Here is a 19,580-nt window from a genome sequence, read left to right as displayed (position 1 = left end):
TATTTCGAGACCTTTTCAGGCATGAACTACTTTCAATTCATTTCAATGGAACTTGACATTTTGACTTCTTGTCCAAGTAAACATCCTAACCATATTTCCATGTACAGCAATATTCCATTGTAGGACCCGGTGGAATTTACATCACATTTATCAAAACAGTGGTCTGAACTGTGTAAGGACACAACGCTGATCTTCATAAGGATTGCAGGTCCAAAATAAGCTGAAATCTAAAAATTCAGAAGGCCTTTTATTTTGCGTCGTCAATAATCAGATCATTTTGTGATGATGAAGCCGCTATGCAAATGTAAACATTTACCTGTCATTAACTCAGAATATATAGGAACCAGAATTTAATGACAGTGGTAAGTTTCAAAACCTTTATTAAAAAAGACAGAAACGAACACAGAGCTGTGGATCTGCAGAGGCTGCAGGGGCAGGGGGGCATCACCCATCACTGGCACCCTGGTTGAGGGATAAATGCAGGTAAGTGACCACAATAATCTGATGAAAGGTGATTATCCATGTGAGTTACTTACCTGGTTTAACAGTTCAGTCCATCAGGTGGGATTTCTCCCTCTAAATGCAACTATTGTTCGTAGCATTTAAAGATAGTATCATTTTTCTTTTATGACCACTCTCAAACCTTTTGTGGAACATGCAATCCACTCATTTTAATTGCTGGAGCCAAACCAGTCTTAACGTTTGCCCAGAATTCTTCGGCGATCCCACAGAGCACCCCCACTTATTGCTCATACAAAAAAAATAAATAAATAAATTATATATCTAATTTTATATATATATAATGTACAATTTAGCACCAATTATTTTGAATCTTTACAGCTCAGACACAATATTGGAAAAAGCCCAATAAAAGTAGAGGAAAGTAACAGAAAATGCTGAAAACCTAAGCACTACCAGATGGTGCTTTCAACAAACCTCTAGGTAATAGAGGCTTAATAAACAAACAGTAAAATAAGGAGAAAAAAACTAAAAACAAAAGTGATTAATTTCCAATTTTGCTAACAAAAGTAATGTTACAAAAATGAAGTAAGACGTTGGAAAAGAGAACAAAAAGGTAGGAAGATTTAAGCAAGACAACGGATGGCTAAACCAAACACAACAAAGTTGTTTAAGCCTTTTGAGGCGTTATCTATTGAGAGTAACAAAGAAGCATATTACTTTAGCAACCGTTGCTGTTCAACACTGCCAGCTACTAAAACTGGATACTATTGGTGTTAAAAATGTTAAAAATGAAATTCAAATTTATTTCTGTTGTCCTTTAAAAGATCATAGAAAATGTAATAATTTTATCAATCTTATACCAACAAAACAAAAACACTCCATATGCTAAGGATACAGACAGAGCTTTAAGAGAACACTGACCAAAGTATGTAAAATATCCTGGAAAAATAGACTAAAATCGACTAAAACTATCACATATCATAATGACTAAAATGTGATTAAAACTAATAATAGTTTTCGTTCCAGAGACGAAGACTAAATTTAAGATGGCTATCAAAAACACCAATGTTAGCAACAAAAGAATAACTCCATTCTAATACAACTGCTCTAAATGGTGGATAAGTAAGAATATAAAACACTGGTGTATTTGTGGAAGGCAGCGTATCAATGAAAGGGTACAAAGAGATATAATGTGCTCTCCAGAGCCTAAGATAAGTTAGAAAGACTTCGGCAAGGACAACTCCCCATATCTGCATTTTATACATAACAATCTTACTTAACACATTATTGTAGATGCTGCTACATCTATGTCTGCTTAATAAACATGACAGCCCTTCTAGGTGAAAGCCAATGCTGTCCTCCCATGGCATCTGAAACAAGATGTGAATTATTTGGTCTTGACTCATCTGTCTTTAGTTGTCGTACCAGCAGTATGGTAAATGTATGGATGACTTCCTGCGTGTGTGAATTTTCTGTTTCCATAATGTAATGTGTGCACTTATTAGCTTAGACTGACAATTATTTGACTGACATTGGGGCGACAGCAGCGCAGTACCATATGGTAACAGGCTGCTAAACTGCAAAAACTTGACATTAGTGCAAACAAGTCAGCCAAGCGTAGCACAGTGTGCTCCTAAGGGGCCGAAGATATAGACTGTCAGCAGAGACTACGCTAATAACATATAATGTAAAACCTACAGCAGCAGCCATAGGTGAGTAGAGCCAAATTGGATATAAGTGTTGGTGCAAGCTTGATGAACCTGATGACAGGGTACAAAGGCCAGTAATAGACAGGTTATTTTAAGTCTAAAAATGTGCTTTATAATAGTTGTACCTTGAAAAATCGTAGCCTGATTTAAGCATTTTACAGAACAACTCAAAACAAAAACATATTAGGGAAAAAAAGGAAAAGAAAACATAACAAAGATGCAATGTCTCAAAAGTGACATTAATGCAAACAGCCAAAACCTGATTACATACTCTGCTGTTGTATTAAGACAGAAATTTTACATGGGTCCTCTTAGAAAATATGGCCTGTCATAAATCCCTTCTGCTTGCATAATATTTATGCATAAAGTGACAGTAAATACTTCATTTGGCTTGTTTCTCATCCTGAAGCATGCTGACAAATCATTCCTCTAAAGCTAAAAGAGAAGCACTCTTTCTTTATTTTTAAATGTTTAGTTTTTTTGTGTTATTTTTTTGGGGGGAGTAAATTACGGAAATACATTTTACACAAAAACCAATATCTTTGTTTCCCACTATAGTTAGTAGCATTACTTTTCTGAATATCTAATTTTAGTTTCAAATACCTACACCTCTGTCTTTGATGAGTGCACACAAAACACTGTTTTATAACTTCCAAAAGCTGTAACACTCAATTTTACGTTAATTATGTGATTATCATATCATTTGAAGGATGGTAATATTTTGTTTTGACATCAAATTATTTCTGAAATGTTGCTAACATAGACGTCACAAATGCACAGGCTGGGGCTGAGGACATATAAATGGCACAAGCTAAATAAGGGTGCTTTAAGTAAATAAGAAGAGAAGAGAAAAATATCAAATGTTGCGCACCATGAATTAGGACACCAGCTCCAGAGATTAGATCTAATACAGAGGTTCCTAAATTTTGGAAAAAAAAGAAAAAAAATGTGAAAGCATGGGTCGAAATTTAAAGTTAAAGTTTAGGTACTTGTCCATGGTGACTAATGTGACAGGAGTAAAAATGGGGAAGTTTCCAAAGCTGACAGGACCCTCCCAACTGTGGAGTAGGGGATCGTTAGCATTATATTGTTTGGCTGCTTCGCTCTAGAAGGGACTGGAGCACTTCACAAAGTAGACTGCATTAAGCAGAAGGCATAAAATGTGAAAATATGAAGCAACATTTAAAGATATCACCCAGGAAAGTCCAAGCTTTGGCACCGTCTGAAAAATGACCAAAGACCGAAATCATTACATCAAATGAGTTACAGTTGGTTCAGGGACAACAATGTCATTGTTTTCTAGTGCCTATTACAAAACATATTACATCAACTTTTAACTGTAAAATGGATTTTGATGAGTCTGAAAGGTCTTCAATATTTATAAAATAAAAAATATGTGGGGACACAGTACATTCTATTCCAAAGCAAAACAATTGCGCAAAGTCATCAAAACTTAAATAATAATAATAATATTTCAAATAAAGTAAGAAATGGCATGTTCAAAAGAATAGCAGTGTTGCCATCTTTCCTTGGAAACTCAAAAATGTACTGTACAAACAAAGAAATTCTTGATAAGTGAACCTAGCTGAGTATCCTAAACTAATATTTTGTTGCAAAACCACGGTTTCTGATGACTGCTTCACATCTGTGGTGCATGGAGTCAACCAACTTCTGGCATCGTTCCACAGGTATTGCAGCCCAGGATAATTGCACTGTATTCCACAATTCCTCAGCGTTTCTTGGTTTTGCCTCATGCACTGCACTTTTTATGTCAGCCCACAAGTTTTCAATGGGATTAAGGTCCGGGGATTGTGCTGGCCACTCCATCAGTTGAATCTTGTTAATCTGGAACCATGCTTTTGCTCGCTTGCTGGTGTGTTTGGGGTCATTATCCTGTTGAAAGGTCCACCTCAAAGGCATTTCCTCCTCAGCATATGGCAGCATGACCTCTTCCAGGATCCTGATGTACTGGAACTGATCCATGATCCCTTGTATGCGGTGAATCGGACCAACACCATAGTATGAAAAACATCCCCATATCATGATGCTTGCACCACCATGCTTAATGGTCTTCAGTGAGTACTGTGGCTTGAATTCTGTGTTTGCAGGGCGTCTGACATACTGCCTGTGACCCTTAGACCCAAAAAGAACAATCTTGCTTTCATCTGTCCACAAGATATTATGCCATTTCTTTTCAGGCCAGTCAATGTGCTCTTTGGCAAATTGTAAACGCTTCTGCACATGTCTTTTTCTCAGCAGTGGGACTTTGCGGGGGCTTCTTGCTAGAAGGTTAACCTCAGTAAGACGTCTTCTGATTGTCACAGTACTCACTGTCAACTGAAGGTCTTGCTTGATCCTCTTGGATCCCATCATTGGCTGAGTCTTCGCCAGTTTGGCTATTCTTCTGTCCATTCGAGGGGTTGTCTTTCTTTTTCTTCCTCGTTTTTCAGTTTTTTGCTCCCATTTCAGGGCATTTGAGATCATTTTAGCTGAACAGCCAATGATTTTCTGCACCTCTTTGTATGTTTTCCCTTCTTTAATCAATTTTTTTATTAGGAAACGCTCATCTTCAGAACAGTGTCTTGAACGACCCATTTTCCTTGTTTTTTCAGGACAAATGCACAGCCAGCATGCCAGTTGTCTTGATCCTTAAATACAGATCACCTGTTAACACCCTTTTTTCCCAGAATACCCTCCCTAATTGATGCCCTCTCTAATTGAACTCACCACTGCTATTTTTTTGAACACACCCTTTTCAGTTAATCATTCAATTTCACAGAATCCACAGTATGCATGGCTGTCCTGTTGGGTTTGTTGGTTTTCTATACCTTTATTTTACCCCCCAGAAACTTATCTGGGGTATAGAGTTTGAAATGTTAATAAAACAAGTGATTTTCTTGCTGCTGTTAAGGCACTGCTATTATTTCGAACACAACTGTATATTTATTGTCCCTCATAAAAGCACTGCAGGTCTGCAGCATCTATTTTTTTTCAACCAAAAGAGCAGCATTAGAAAGATTTGCTGTTGGAAACAGCAAGTTTGTTCTCATCGATCAAAGCATGGCAAATAAAGTATGGAATTTAGAGTGCCGTGTTTTCAACTTTAACCTAAGGAGCACATTTTGTGTGCAGGCATGTATGTCTTTTTCAGTGCATGTAGAAAAAAAAATAACAATGGGTCACTGATATCTTCAACACTCCTCACAAAACTCCATATCCCTCTGGAGCATCCACAGCCGAGCACTTATAACCTCTGCAAACATGCTATAAAAGAGGTGGAGTGTCAAATTTACACCAGGATGAAAGGGCCTCTGCATAGCCTATGTGTCTGTACGCATTAGTAATTGATACAAATGCAAAAGGCAGATGTGCAAACATATGTATTAAAAGAGAGAAAAGGCTGCTATGTTCCAGCTGTCAGACCATGAGCGTGCTGCTCCGCAGGATGAAGACTTTGCTAAAGACTGCAGGATGTTTCTGCGGGTATGTGTGTGCATGTGTTAGTGTGCCGGTGCATCTTTGTATGGGTGTATTGGCCATAGAAGAGAGTTCCCAGTGAGAGAGTGAAGAGGTATCCACCACCAACTGCCTGGGGCCTTCTGGCAAAGAGACTAAACAAGACCTTCCCTTTGGGATGCACATAAACAGCCTGCAGCTGCAAATGACCTACTACCCACCCCTCACTTATACAGAATCCCAAACACACACTCAATCACAGCCATACACACAAAGATACAGCCTTTTTGATGGTTTAATTTGTTGATTTCAAGAGAAAAAATATATAAATAGCAGTTACTTATGATCCCAAACCTGCTGAACTTTTCAAGTTAAGGATAGAGTTCCCCTATATCTCAGTGTAACTTCTTTTTCTCTTTTCTACGAACGACTAAACAAGAAACTGACATAAGATTTTTGAAAAGTTCAGCTTTGTCTTTCCTGATTATTCGCAAATCCAGTTTAATCTTTAATATTTAATTAGTGAGGACAACAGTGCATGGCCACAGTAACTATGGTCAGACACACCTGGATTTTTCCAGTAATGAAAGACGGGAAACAAATAGCTGCCTTAAGGTCAGGAAGTAGTGGAGTTGCGTGCAGAGCTCATAGCTTAATAACATAGCTAAAAGCTTAATTTTGGAAAAGACAAAAAAGAAGCTATAAAAACTATATCAATAGAAAAATCACAGGCAAATCCAAATGTGTGTTTTCAATCAGGATTTTAAAAAAGAGGTTAGGGTGTAGCATTATTACAGACTTCTTGGAGTTTGTTGTAAATCAGTGGAACATAACAACAGAAGCTAATTCTCTTCATGTGGTTTTGATTATGCAGAACCAAAAGACCTAACAGGTCTAGAATGCTGACACACTGACACCCCCTCTGTAAGGTAATTTATAGCAAGCAAATTAGTCATTTCTAAACTATTAGAGGATAAACTAATTTATGACGTTTATACTGGGTGATGTGTTCAAATGTCATACTTTTAGAGAAGACATGGGTAGCAGCATTCTGATCAGCTGTCTGGCTGATATTTTAGGGAGATCAGAGCGGACTCTGTTGCTGTAATAATTTAGCGTAGGACAGTGAAAGGAAGATTTCTTCTTCAAACTGAGGAAAACACATTCACTCACTGATGTGTTCTATGCATTAATCAAGCACTAAAAGGGGTTTATAGCCACCTGGTCACATTGTAATGTAGAGCTGAGCATCATCTGCAAAGTAATGGTAACTTATCTTGATATTTTTTATTTTTTATTATAGCCTAAAACAGTGCAGGTGGTTTTCTGGTCTGTACCGTTACCTTCGGTCACATAAAACACCGCAATGCTTGTAGCATTCAGACCAGTGAAGTGCTTTACCAGAAAGGCAGACCAAGTAATCTAGGTGCTCCAGCAATATGGAATGATTATCAATGTTGAAAACTACACTGAGGTCCAATAATATCAGCATTGTGTTTTTTATGCTGTTTATATTTAAATAACTTTATTAAAGCAATTACAAGGGTAGTCTAAGTACTATGATGGGCACAGAAAACCTGACCGGAAGACGTCAAAGCAGAACAGTTATTGTTTGTTTCAGAGGGTGAAATTGAGGCTGATAGAGTGAGAAGCTAGACTATCAGCAGATAATAGGAAGGCTGATCATGTAGCAGAAAAGTTGCTCCGTTTAATCTTTCTGAGCCTACATCCTCTGTCATGTAACCAGCTGGATTTAGAAAAGTTGAAACCTACATTTCACAGCTCCAGTGCGAGCCGATAGAAATGACAACGGGAGTCCTGAAAAGGTGTCGCAAGAGGAAGCCTGTTTAGTGGTCGAAACTTAAGGCTTAACTTTTTTTTAATCAACACAAAGACAAAGAGTTTTTAAAGACAGATGTGTGTGATTTTGTTCTTCTATGTTCATACATTAGAGTTCCTAAGTGTTTAATTACAATCAGATAAGGTAATTATGAAATAACAATGAAATAATTATTGATTTGAGATAAGGAAAAAAAATCAATGCTATAAAGCTAAATTCATTATCTCCTTCTGTATTGTAAATACTATTACAACATTTACCAATTACATAGCCTATCGCAAAATCAGCTGCTCAATGATTTCCCAAGTTTATTGGGATTATATGTTTACATTTAGCTTTAATGTTAAGTATTAAGGATAGTCAAAGCATGCAGGATTGTTACCTGGATGTCAAAAACGTATTTGTGGAGGTGATATTTTGGTGCTCTTCACTGTATGGATCAATCTCAAACAGGTCAAAAACAAGAGACAGGCACTCAAAAAGTTATTAGGACATGGCTAAATTGTAAAAGAAAATGCCTGTGGGTCTCAGCTCTTAGGCCTCCATTCCAATGTTTTAAGCATACAGGTGCTGGTCATAAAATTAGAATATCATGAAAAAGTAGATTGATTTCAGTAATTCCATTTAAAAAGTGAAACTTGTATATTATATTCATACATTACATACAAACTCATATATTTCAGATGTTTATTTTGTTTAATTTTGATGATTACAAATGACAACAAATGAAAATCTCAAATTCATCATATCAGAAAATTAGAATATTACTGAAGACCAATAAAAACAAAGGATTTATAGAAATGTTGGCCAACTGAAAAGTATGAACATGAAAAGTATGAGCATGTACAGCACTCAGTATTTAGTTGGGCCTCCTTTGGCCTGTATTACTGCAGCAATGCGGCGTGGCATGGAGTCGATCAGTCTGTGGCACTGCTCAGGTGTTATGATAGCCCAGGTTGCTCTAATAGTGGCTTTTAGCTCTTCTGAATTGTTGGGTCTGGTGTATGGCATCTTCTTCTTCACAATACCCCATAGATTTTCTATGGGGTTAAGGTCAGGAGAGTTTGCTGGCCAATTAAGAACAGGGATACCATGGTCCTTCAACCAGGTACTGGTAGCTTTGGCACTGTGTGCAGGTGCCAAGTCCTGTTGGAAAATGAAATCTGCATCTCCAAAAAGTTGGTCAGCTGCAGGAAGCATGAAGTGCTCTAAAACTTCCTGGTATGTGGCTGCGTTGACCCTGGACCTCAGAAAACACAATGGACCAACACCAGCAGATGACATGGCACCCCAAACCATCACTGACTGTGGAAACTTTACACTGGACTTCAAGCAACGTGGATGAAGTGCCTCTCTTCTTTTCCTCCAGACTCTGGGACCTTGATTTCCAAAGGAAATGCAAAATTTACTTTCATCAGAGAACATGACTTTGGACCACTCACCAGCAGTCCAGTCCTGTTTCTCTTTAGCCCAGGCAAGACGCTTCTGACGCTGTCTGTGGTTCAAGAGTGGCTTGACACAAGGAATGCGACAGCAGAAACCCATGTCTTTCATACGTCTGTGTGTGGTGGTTCTTGAAGCACTCACTCCAGCTGCAGTCCACTCTTTGTGAATCTCCCCCACATTTTTGAATGGGTTTTGTTTCACAATCCTCTCCAGGGTGCGGTTATCTCTCTTGCTTGTACACTTTTTTCGACCACATCTTTTCCTTCCCTTCGCCTCTCTATTAATGTGCTTGGACACTGAGCTCTGTGAACAGCCAGCCTCTTTAACGATGACCTTTTGTGTCTTGCCCTCCTTGTGCAAGGTGTCGATGGTCGTCTTTTGGACAACTGTCAAGTCAGCAGTCTTCCCCATGATTGTGTAGCCTATAGAACTAGACTGAAAGACCATTTAAAGGCTTTTGCAGGTGGTTTGAGTTAATTAGCTGATTAGAGTGTGGCACCAGGGGCCATCAATTTTGAACCTTTTCACAATATTCTAATTTTCTGATATGATGAATTTGAGATTTTCATTTGTTGTCATTTGTAATCATCAAAATTAAACAAAATAAACATCTGAAATATATGAGTTTGTGTGTAATGTATGAATATAATATACAAGTTTCACTTTTTAAATGGAATTACTGAAATCAATCTACTTTTTCATGATATTCTAATTTTATGACCAGCACCTGTATTTAGGCTTGGCAGGAATGAGAACTTCTGGTATTTGCTATGGTACTGTTAGACAAGCACCAAAAGACAAAAGTTGAAGACACTTTGATTAGAAAACAAGGTAACACAATACTAACCTCCTGCAAATTGTCCTTCCCATTCATCAATGTCTGTTGAAACAACAAACCTGTATGTGTTTTTGGCCTGAGGACGAACATATCCTCTTCATATCATTCTCTAACAAACAAATACAGACCCCTTGCCAAGAGAAACTTAATGAGAGTACAATCGATACACAGCTACAAGGTGTGCACAAACAACACAGATAGGGAATGATGTACGATTTACCTAGAGCACATAAAAATCAGCTGCATTCTCATGCAGTGTGGACATTCGCACTCTAACCTACAACAGGTACATAAGCATACATAACGCAAAAGGCACTTAGTATGCAAATATATCTTTTTCAACCAGGAGATCTCTCCATTGTTCGTCTACAAGAAAGTGTGAGGCGCTAGATAAATAGGTCTCTAGATATCAAGCTTGGACATCAGCTGATGAAATTTTGCATACGGCAGCAGTACTGCTGTTAGGACAGGGAATACCACCACAAAATAATGTTTTCTCTCCCTCTGATCAATTTTTAATTTGGCCCATGCAGTCAAGCCCTTGGCGGCTTGGCCCCAGTAATTATGGTGGGTTATTGACAGCTGCCTTCCCAGGGGAGACTATTTAAAAGAGGTTTAACCCGAGAGCAAGTCCAGACCCCACAGCCGCCTTTGAACGTGTCAACTGCATTGATCTGAGCCGAGACCTTCCCACCTGAAGGTGTGTGCGCGCCTGGTGTATATTGCTTGCAGGGCTACTGTTACAAGGCCATGGCAAGGCGGAGCATCTTTCATGCTTTAGCAGACACACACTGACGCACATTAAAACTGTCCTCTGGCTAAAGCTAACTAGCAGGCAGAATGGTACCTGTCCAGCCTCAGCAGCCACCTGGTGCCCCGAGCATGCACAGAAATTATGTTAGCTCTTGCTTACATAGGGAAATAAATACATATACATAGAGGTTAAACAGGAGTTCAGTGGGAAAGAAGAAAGACTAATGAGAAACAGAAAGAAAGCTGTGATTTAAGAGATAAAGAACAGCGAGAGATTACCTCATTACATAAACGCCATGACACAACTCAAACAGAGAGTGTGCAGCTAATATTGAAGAAGACATCATCTGGCTAAAGAGGGGAAAAAAGGAGGAGGGGGCTGACAGAAATTAGTGGGATTTCTGTGTTTGAGTTTGTCTGCCTCACTGCCCCCTTTCAGCCTCCCATTGAAATTCTGGGCAGATAGAAACCCCAAGGCTTTTGACACACTTCTGAAAACACCACACCCCTCTTTCTTCCCAATGAGTCTCCTGCGTCTACCCTGACTCACTATCAAGAGAGTGGCAGAGAGCTCTTGGGTAAGATGGAAGAGACAAAAGGGTGACAGCAGCCATAGTTCTGTTTTTTATTAGCGACTTCCAAATGAAGTCATTTATACAGGCAGAACAAATAATAGACTGCCAAACTATTTCTAAACCTAGACCTGTATTTCCTTTTACATCATTAAAACAACATGCACTAATGTACATAAAGGAGAATTTGTGAGATAGACCAACATAAAGTTAAGTAAGCAAAGAAAAGGATACCTGGTTTAAATAAATGTTCAACTAACGTGATATTAAAAGTCTTGTTTTTATTTGTATTTAGTCCCCATGTCACAATACTGAGCCTTGAAAAGAGTGTGTTTTTGAAAAAGCATTTTACGTATAACATTGCCACTACTATTTTTTGAGAATGGTGTGTTCACTGTGATGTATTCATGTCCCTCTGTGTGTAGTTGTTCAACCGGGGCCAAAAAGTTACAGTTTGGTCTATTTGAATTAAAAAACCTTCTGTCACTCTTCTGTCATGGCAAACTTTAAACAGGACCTCTACGTGTCTTCACTTTAACCAAGTTTTACTTATTTCCTCCTGCGTGTGCAACTAATAGTACCATTGACAGATTCTCGCACCATAGGTTTGGATTTCAGCAGCTTCTCCAGATTTACAATCAGCATCTTGGCTGCAGATCTCTTTCTCATGGTTTAAGTCTCTGTTAGCCAACTGAGGTAGACTTTAAGAAATGTGGTTGTGCTTTAATATTGGGCTGCATGGTGGGGCAGTGGGTAACACCGTTGCCCTGCAGCATTAAGATTTTGGGTTTGATTCCCAGCATGGGGTCTTCTGCATAAAGTTTGCATATTCTCCTTGTGCATATGTGGGTTTTCTCTGGGTACACCGGAATTCCTCCCACAGTCCAAAATCGTGACCTGTTAGGCTAATTGGTATCACTAAATTGTGTGTGAGTGTGCATGGTTTTATGTCTGTGTTGCCCTGCAACAGACTGGTGACTTGTCCAGGGTGCACCCCGCTTTTTGCCCATCCAAAACCTTTATTAGCTGTGTTCACAGTGAAACAGACGGACTGAATTTATGTATTAGAAGTCAGCGAACAAGGGGTTAGAAAATCTGATCCAACACTAAAGTCAGTGGTTATAATTCCAATCCCAGAATATGAAAAACTCCAAAAGACTATGAAGATCCATTATTTTAAAAATCAGGACTTTTTTGGTAATCTGATAGAATTTTAGTGAAATCCAGACTAAAGTCTAACTACTTGCTGCTAAGCATGCCTGATTACTTAATAGACAACCAGTTGGATCTCTATGGATCTTGAAATTATAAAATTCTCTGAAATGTTCTTCAAAAGTAATGGCATATAGTGAGAAGGTTTCTCTAACTTTTGCAGCTAATAAAAAAGAGGCAAAAAATATAGAGACAGATGAAAAGTACAATAAAACTAGGCTGAACTGAATATAAATGAGAGAAATTAGCCAAGACCCCATTACAGAAGGCATTTAGTGTCCGACAGTGAGAAAGAAAACTAACCCTAGTTTGGGGTTTTATTGACGACCTCAGCAACGATTGCAACTTATGAACCTTCCTTTTCATATTCAATATTCTCGTCTTGCTCAATTATCTTAACTGTAACATCATCGTCTCCACAACCCAGCCCCCACCACCCTCTCTGAACCTCTACTGTATGCACCCTCCTCATCCACCTTCTCAGACTCAAGATGCAGAGCATTGACAGGGCCAGAAGGTAATGATACAGCTGCCATGATGCAACAAGCCGACCTGTCGACTGTCAGGAATTGAAATCATGAAGGAATAAGCTGTCATTAAGAGGCCCTTTCCCAGTAGTGGAGCTGTCAGATGGCTGCCTACTGCCTACTTTCCTTCAATACTCCCATCTCTCCTCTGCCAGTCCCACAACATTTGCAGTCACTCCCTCATTTCTCTCTTCCCAAATCAATCCTTTCTGTACCCTTCTCCTTCTTTCCTCCTCTGTCCTCGTCCAGCCAATCATAATCCCATCTCCAGCACCAAATACACCCCCGCTTCCCATCTCAGATTCCTTTCTCTTTCCATCCGTTGGTTGTTGCTGGAGCAGCCTCTTCTCCTTCCTCTCACCTGTCATTTTACCTCTAGGCTTTGGGAGTTAAACCTCTTCCATGTGAACACACACACACACACACACACACACATATGCATGGGAAAACATGCAAGAGGTCTGCAAAGACAGCAAAAAAAATTCCCCTAACTTCGTATTACTGTACACACTGCCAAATGTCACAAGCACATCCTTCAGCTGATATGATACGTTTCTATGTTTTCCGGATCTGTGGATGTTTATCTGTATACAATAATGACTTAACATATATATGTTTTAGTCAACTTTACACGTGGTTGTCAGACCACATGCTAATGAGGCCAGGGGATATTTTCCAAAAAAAAATTGTCTTCATGCTTCAGAGTTGATGCATCTGTGTTGTCTCATTGTTGCCGTAGAGAGATTTGATTAAAAGGTGATTTTCACTTTTTGAGTTTCTTCCATAAGGCTTCAGATTGACAGATGCAGAACCACTGCAAGACAAAGAAGGCTGACTCAGACTTTCAAAAACCTGACAAAAACTTTCAGTGTAGTGCAGGAGAAGCTCCTTGCAGGACCACACATACTTAAAACTTTTTCTGAGTCTATCTTACTGTTAGGTCTCTGGGGACTTGTGTGTTTTGAAAAGCTGAAAAAGTGCCAGCCCTGCCTTATTGTGCTGCTTGTGACCCCTCATTTTAGACTCTGGATTTCCAATAAACTTCTCATCACAAGCTTTAAAAATACTTTTAAAATTTCAATCTAATCTAAGTGTTGCGAAATTATTAATACTTGAACTCGTGGATGTTTTGAAGCAAAATTGCGAATATTGACAAAGATGGTTTGTATTTCCAAAAATCATACTAATGAAATAACATTTGGTTACAGTTATACTTTATTATGGCTTTGTGGATAAAGGTAAAAGAAAAGGAAAATTGTAGGGGACCAGCCAAGGGCCCATCAAGGAAAGTGGGGAAATTTTGAATGGCTACTACTGTATCTTTTCTGTAACAATATAGTATTTTTTCTTTCTCTAAGGAACTTGCGGTACAAATATTGGACCTACTACTGCTAGTATCATGTGCAATCTTCTTTTGTCAAATCCGGTTCAATTTGCATGCTTTCAAAGCCAAAAGAATGCTTTGTTTTTGGTCCACTCAAAAAAAAAGCCTCAAACTTAATGCTATTTCTGACATTTTTAAATTAAAATGTTTCCTACATGGGAAGCAAAGTGTCTTCAAACTTGGAAACAAAGTCCTGTGGATTTTAATTTTTTTTTGGAATGACTATTACCTGGATGACTAAGAATCTTTACCAGCTGGTAAGATAGTCTTGTTATCCAGATGTAAAAGGCTGCTCAGGAAGGAGGAAGTTATTATTTTAAAGGTAACTTATAAAGCCAGATTTTGGTTTTTAGATCTTCTTTGGGACATAAAAACTATCATCAAGTCTAATAAAAGTAAAATGTGTCTGATCACAGTGAACATTATCATAATATGAGGGGAAAGGGGAATCTCTCCCCCCCAAGGACACCACTGTAAAGTAAAGGGCAGCAGAAACATATTAGATGCTTATTTACAATCATTTTATGCCATGCTGCCAAAATACTAAGTAAATGTGCAGTATAGTAAACTACCTTCTATTCCCTCAGTATTCTAGTGTCAAGAAAATAAAACAAGTTTTGGTAATCCTAACTGACCTAAATAAGAAATGTTTCGTATGACTTAATGTTAGTAAGAAAAAAAAAACTGACAAAAATAACTTGCAGTATGAGTAAATATCTGCTCTCAACTGAACATTACATAAAAACCATGATTTAGTCGAACGCAGGGGGGGGGAAAAACCTTACATGTTTTTATTATTATTCTCTTGAATGGTTTATAACACTTATCTTTCATGCATGTGGTTGAAAACACATCAAGACAAATTTTACAGTATGACATAATAAACCACAAACATGTCTGTAACAGTTGCAGACAGCATGAAGTGAGAGGAAATGTGCGCGGCTGTCTTTCCAGCTCACAGACACACTACAAGGCTTGTGTTTGCTTTCTGCCTGGATGATGATTTGTCAGGGTGCGAGAACATGATTTCTTGTTTACAGTGATGAATGGGCAACACTCTCCCTACACACACCATGTTCTCTATATCTAAGCTGTCACTTTGCCTCAGTGCATCACAAGCTTTTTCTTTTCCAACCGTTAGAGCAGGCAGACTGTATGAGGTGGTTTCATGGTACCTGAAAAATCTGTGTCAGAACACATGGACACGCGTGTAACCCCAACCTTACCCACTGCCGTACGCAGCAGGAGAGAGCTTTACACAGTGGGCAAGGTCTTTATCATATTCAGGTGGATGAAACGACGGAATGAGGGAGAGCAGGGGAGAACAGCATCCCCCAAAGTCAATTTGAACAGCAGGCCGATTAAATTACATAGATAGTCGTGGCCACGCTGACAAATGAGCACAAAGATGGGGAAGAAAATAATGAGACAGGCGAAGACACCTTTTGCTTGCTGATATAGATATGTGTACATTTCTTGGGGATCATATGGTCAAGAGAGAAAAGGGGAAAAAAATGGTTTGATATATTACATCCTCCTCTGTTTCAGCTCACCCACCTGTGCATACATAGGACCAATCAGAAAAAAGGTATTATAAAGCTACACAAATGTTTTCTGGTATCTTAATGATCAAATATGCTTAAATTCACTGAAGAATGTGTTGTTACGGTGTCATTCAAGAGGAGGGGTTGAGGTTTGTACCTTTGAATGAAAATCTGCCTCTTTTCGCTTTTTGCCCCTCGGCTTATGTGATGCTGCAGAGTGTTGCTATTGTTCATCATCAAGTAATCTGTTTTTGACTCCGGGGGCAATCTTTTCTTTCCATCCCTCAATTGTATAAATTGTGCAATTCAGTTAAACTGAGTTATGTCGACTGTATATATGGAGAGTGAGGAAAAAAGCACAAACAAAAACAATCCACAATAATGCAGTTCTAATGAGCACACAGAATTAACTGTAGTTTAAAAAGATGTCATATAAGGAGCCAAAAAAAAAATCATGATGGAGAAATGAGAAAAACCTTAAGTTCAATATCTAAGAGCACTGAGAGCCTACCTCCATGGCCTTTGTAATGAAGGGGATCTGCGTTCCTGAGTCCAGGTCCTGGTTAATGATGAGTCTGCGGGCCCACTGACCAGCACGCACCACCCCACTGCCCTGGATCAGCACCAGCAGCTTGTTTGGGTTAGTCAAGGCATCTTGGCTAAGGTAGATAAAACTTCTGGGTTCGTCTTCTGTTGCATCCACCTGAAGATAAGGCGATATAAAGGTCACGATGGCTTTTCACGAACAAGGTGCAATTACTGGATTTCATCACAGCACTGCTCTGAAAACATGACATGTATTTGATGTCTACTTCTTTAGAGGTTCATCTGATAAAGGTTACAGAGGAGTAGCTTTTTCATTTATTGTTTTGACACCCTTTAAAAACAAGTGAAAAAAAAAACATAAATATTGCGCAACAGGATAATCTCACAAACATTTAAAAAAAAAAAGGAATAAATATTTGAAGAGTTATTTAATTATACTTTATTCTTTTAAAGTAAATCAAAGTTCTTAGGATCATCTAATCAGAAATTTATGATGGGCTGTTTCAATGAGTCACATGCCAAAAAATAGACCTGCAAAGAAATTATTTGGGAGAGATTATAGCCAATCAGTGATTAAATAATAATATAATAATAATTGAACTTTATTGATCTCATATTGGAGAAAATTACCTCTGCATTTTAACCAATCAACTTGGGGAGCACTGCCTCTATCTTAACAATACATATGTGGACGTAATTATTCTGAGACTTAAATTGGAACTGTGGGCGTTCTCAGATCAAAGCATATTATGCCCACTGTTAGGTATGTTGGTGGAGACAAGGAATAACTCTTTAGGATACCAAAACAGGTGAGGCCGAAGCAAAGAGGAAAAGAGGGAATCATCTTTTCTGGACAATCAAGAGAGATTGTGCAAAGATTCCTCTCTCTGCAAGGTCTAACCTTGCTAAGAGTAATATCCTATCAGCAAATAGAAGACATACAAATGTGTGGCTGCTCAAGTATCAACAAGTGTGCCACAAGTTATGTTAAGAATATTTTTTTCTCTTGACTTTGGAGTTCATATCCCTGTAAAATTTGGATGAAATCAAATTAACTGACCTATTTTCCAGAGGTTGAGATCATGCTATTGCAATCATAGTTTGTTTTAAAACTTTTTACCAGATGCTTCTCATCTTTGGTTTACATCACATTACCTCTCCATCAATAACCCGAAACTAATAAAACACATAGGAAAGCTGACACTGACGGAGTTTGTGATTGTTTATGTGAGCCTGCGCTCCATCCACGTCCCTGGCTTCTCTGCATCCCTCTCAAGTACGCTTGGAAGAATCTCTAAGGAGACACTGTCCATAAAAGCTATGGGTGGCAGCTGCAAGAACTTAATCCAAACAGACAAAGAGGGCCAAGTGGGGGAGAAAATCTTACCCTTTATTCTCCTCTGCTCTCTCATTCCCTCTTCTTAGACTGGGCTGTGGTTAATCTTCTTAAAATCTGCGGTCACAAGTTCAATGCTACGCAGGTGGACGGACCCACCACTAACACACTAAAACACACACACACACGCTTGGTATATGTGCAAGCGGGTGGGCAGCAGAAAAGCATAGGAGAGCAATTTTCCAGTGGAATAATGAGATAAATAGGCCAAGCAGATGAACCAGTAAAAGTGTATGGGGGCTAATGAAAGGCGCTGACTCCGGCTAGGTGATTTATAGACACTGTTAGTGCTCAAGCTAACTCTGTATGCTTCTAAACACCAGCGTTTCCTAACGTCACCGTAAAACTCGGTCTGAAAAATGAGAGCAGAAAAAAAAGAGACAAACAAGCCTCCGACAACAAATAAAAGGGGATCAAGACTGTGCAATGAGCCTGGATGAGCTGGGCAAAGAATACCTCCACAATGGCAGAGTGGAAAGTCGCCTTTAGCCCAACTGAATGCAAAACAGATTAGGAATCAGCTCCTCTTTGAAATGACACATCACAATCCAGTTTCAATTTGTGGAGGAGACACTTTTGCACAACAGATGTGTGCAAATAAGAAAGACAGAGAATACTAGAGATACTGATGAAGAAAAAAAAAAAAAAAGAGAATAGGGGTAGCTGTCTCCTTAAAACGCACCATTTTTAACCTAAAGTTTCTAAACAGGGTTCCCTTTATCAGCAGGTCAGAATCCTGATATGTAAAGTTGCATCCTGAAACATCCGTTTATATGGATGTTATAAAACAGATAAACATGAATAAGTGCAGAATTATAACATGGAAAATTCTTATAATGACAACAACAGGTAGCATTAGGCCAATTATTAAAAAACATAGACTTTAAATTTGCTGGATGCAAAAGGCTGGTAGGGGACTATCCTTATGCGGAGGCAGTTTTAACTGCATTGAAATTTGCTTCTACTAGGGCTGCAACTAACGATTAATTAGCAAATCCATTAATTAGTTGATTATTTTTCTATGAATTGATTAATAATTGGATAGCCAACGGTTCTTTAAAGAAGACATTTTGCAAAATTAAACCAGGTGAAACTAAAACTTTCCACTTAAGGAGTTCTGGATAGAGCATATTGAAAGACCAAAAAAATTTTTTATCTTAAATGCAAAATGTTTGCATTTTTTATTTTTTTTTGCAATAGTATAATTGCTTCACATGGTGGGCTGCTCCATCAGCTAAAGGCACATTTTAGAGTCCCTTCACTCCAATTAACTATTAATCGATTATTACATTAGTTGACGATTATTTCCATAATCGATTAATCACGATTTATCAGATTAATTGTTTCAACCCTAGTTTATACAAAGTCATATCTCAGGATTTGGTGATATGAAAGCTATTTTTTATTGAAATACTTTATTCATAAAAAAAAACCATCAAAACCATTGCCATAACCTGATATAAAGGCCACTACTTCAGTTTATTTTAAACACAACGAAGGACTGCGGCTGCAATGTGGGAGATATATAAAAGTTCATGGTGCATGAAAAGTTTTTTTAAGGCCCTGATGACCTTTACTCATATTTAATATTTGTTCAACTTTATAAAGTACTTACAGGTAGAAATACTTTTTTCATGTTGCACTTTGTCTCCAACAGTTCGTAAACATACTGGGTGATGATCTAAAAAACAGAAACAACAGAAAAGTCAGTGAGTCGGATATCATACTGATATAAATTAATCTGTTAAAGAAAACAAACAGTGTACACGTGTGAAGAAGTAATCAGCAGCCGCTGCTTACAGACAGACAGACAGACAGACAGACAGACAGACAGACAGACAGACAGACAGACAGACAGACAGACAGACAGACAGACAGACAGACAGACAGACAGA

The 19,580-nt window shown here is 38.5% G+C and overlaps 1 protein-coding gene across 1 annotated transcript in view; it reads right to left on the bottom strand.

The window, feature by feature from the left end:
• fam172a (family with sequence similarity 172 member A) overlaps positions 1-19,580 on the bottom strand; it is a 202,268-nt gene that overhangs the window by 150,036 nt on the left and 32,652 nt on the right. The window contains exons 5-6 of the mRNA XM_038269803.1: positions 19,301-19,366; positions 16,255-16,446 (exon numbers count right to left, since the gene is read on the bottom strand). Of these exons, the coding sequence (XP_038125731.1) occupies positions 16,255-16,446; positions 19,301-19,366 (258 nt within the window). The remainder of the gene's footprint in view (positions 1-16,254; positions 16,447-19,300; positions 19,367-19,580) is intronic.

Source organism: Cyprinodon tularosa, unplaced genomic scaffold, assembly GCF_016077235.1.
Source record: "Cyprinodon tularosa strain WSP-4 unplaced genomic scaffold, ASM1607723v1 ctg74, whole genome shotgun sequence".
Taxonomy (NCBI): domain Eukaryota; kingdom Metazoa; phylum Chordata; class Actinopteri; order Cyprinodontiformes; family Cyprinodontidae; genus Cyprinodon; species Cyprinodon tularosa.
The sequence above is the reverse complement of the archived record's forward strand: the minus strand, read 5'-3'. Positions and strand labels throughout refer to the sequence as shown.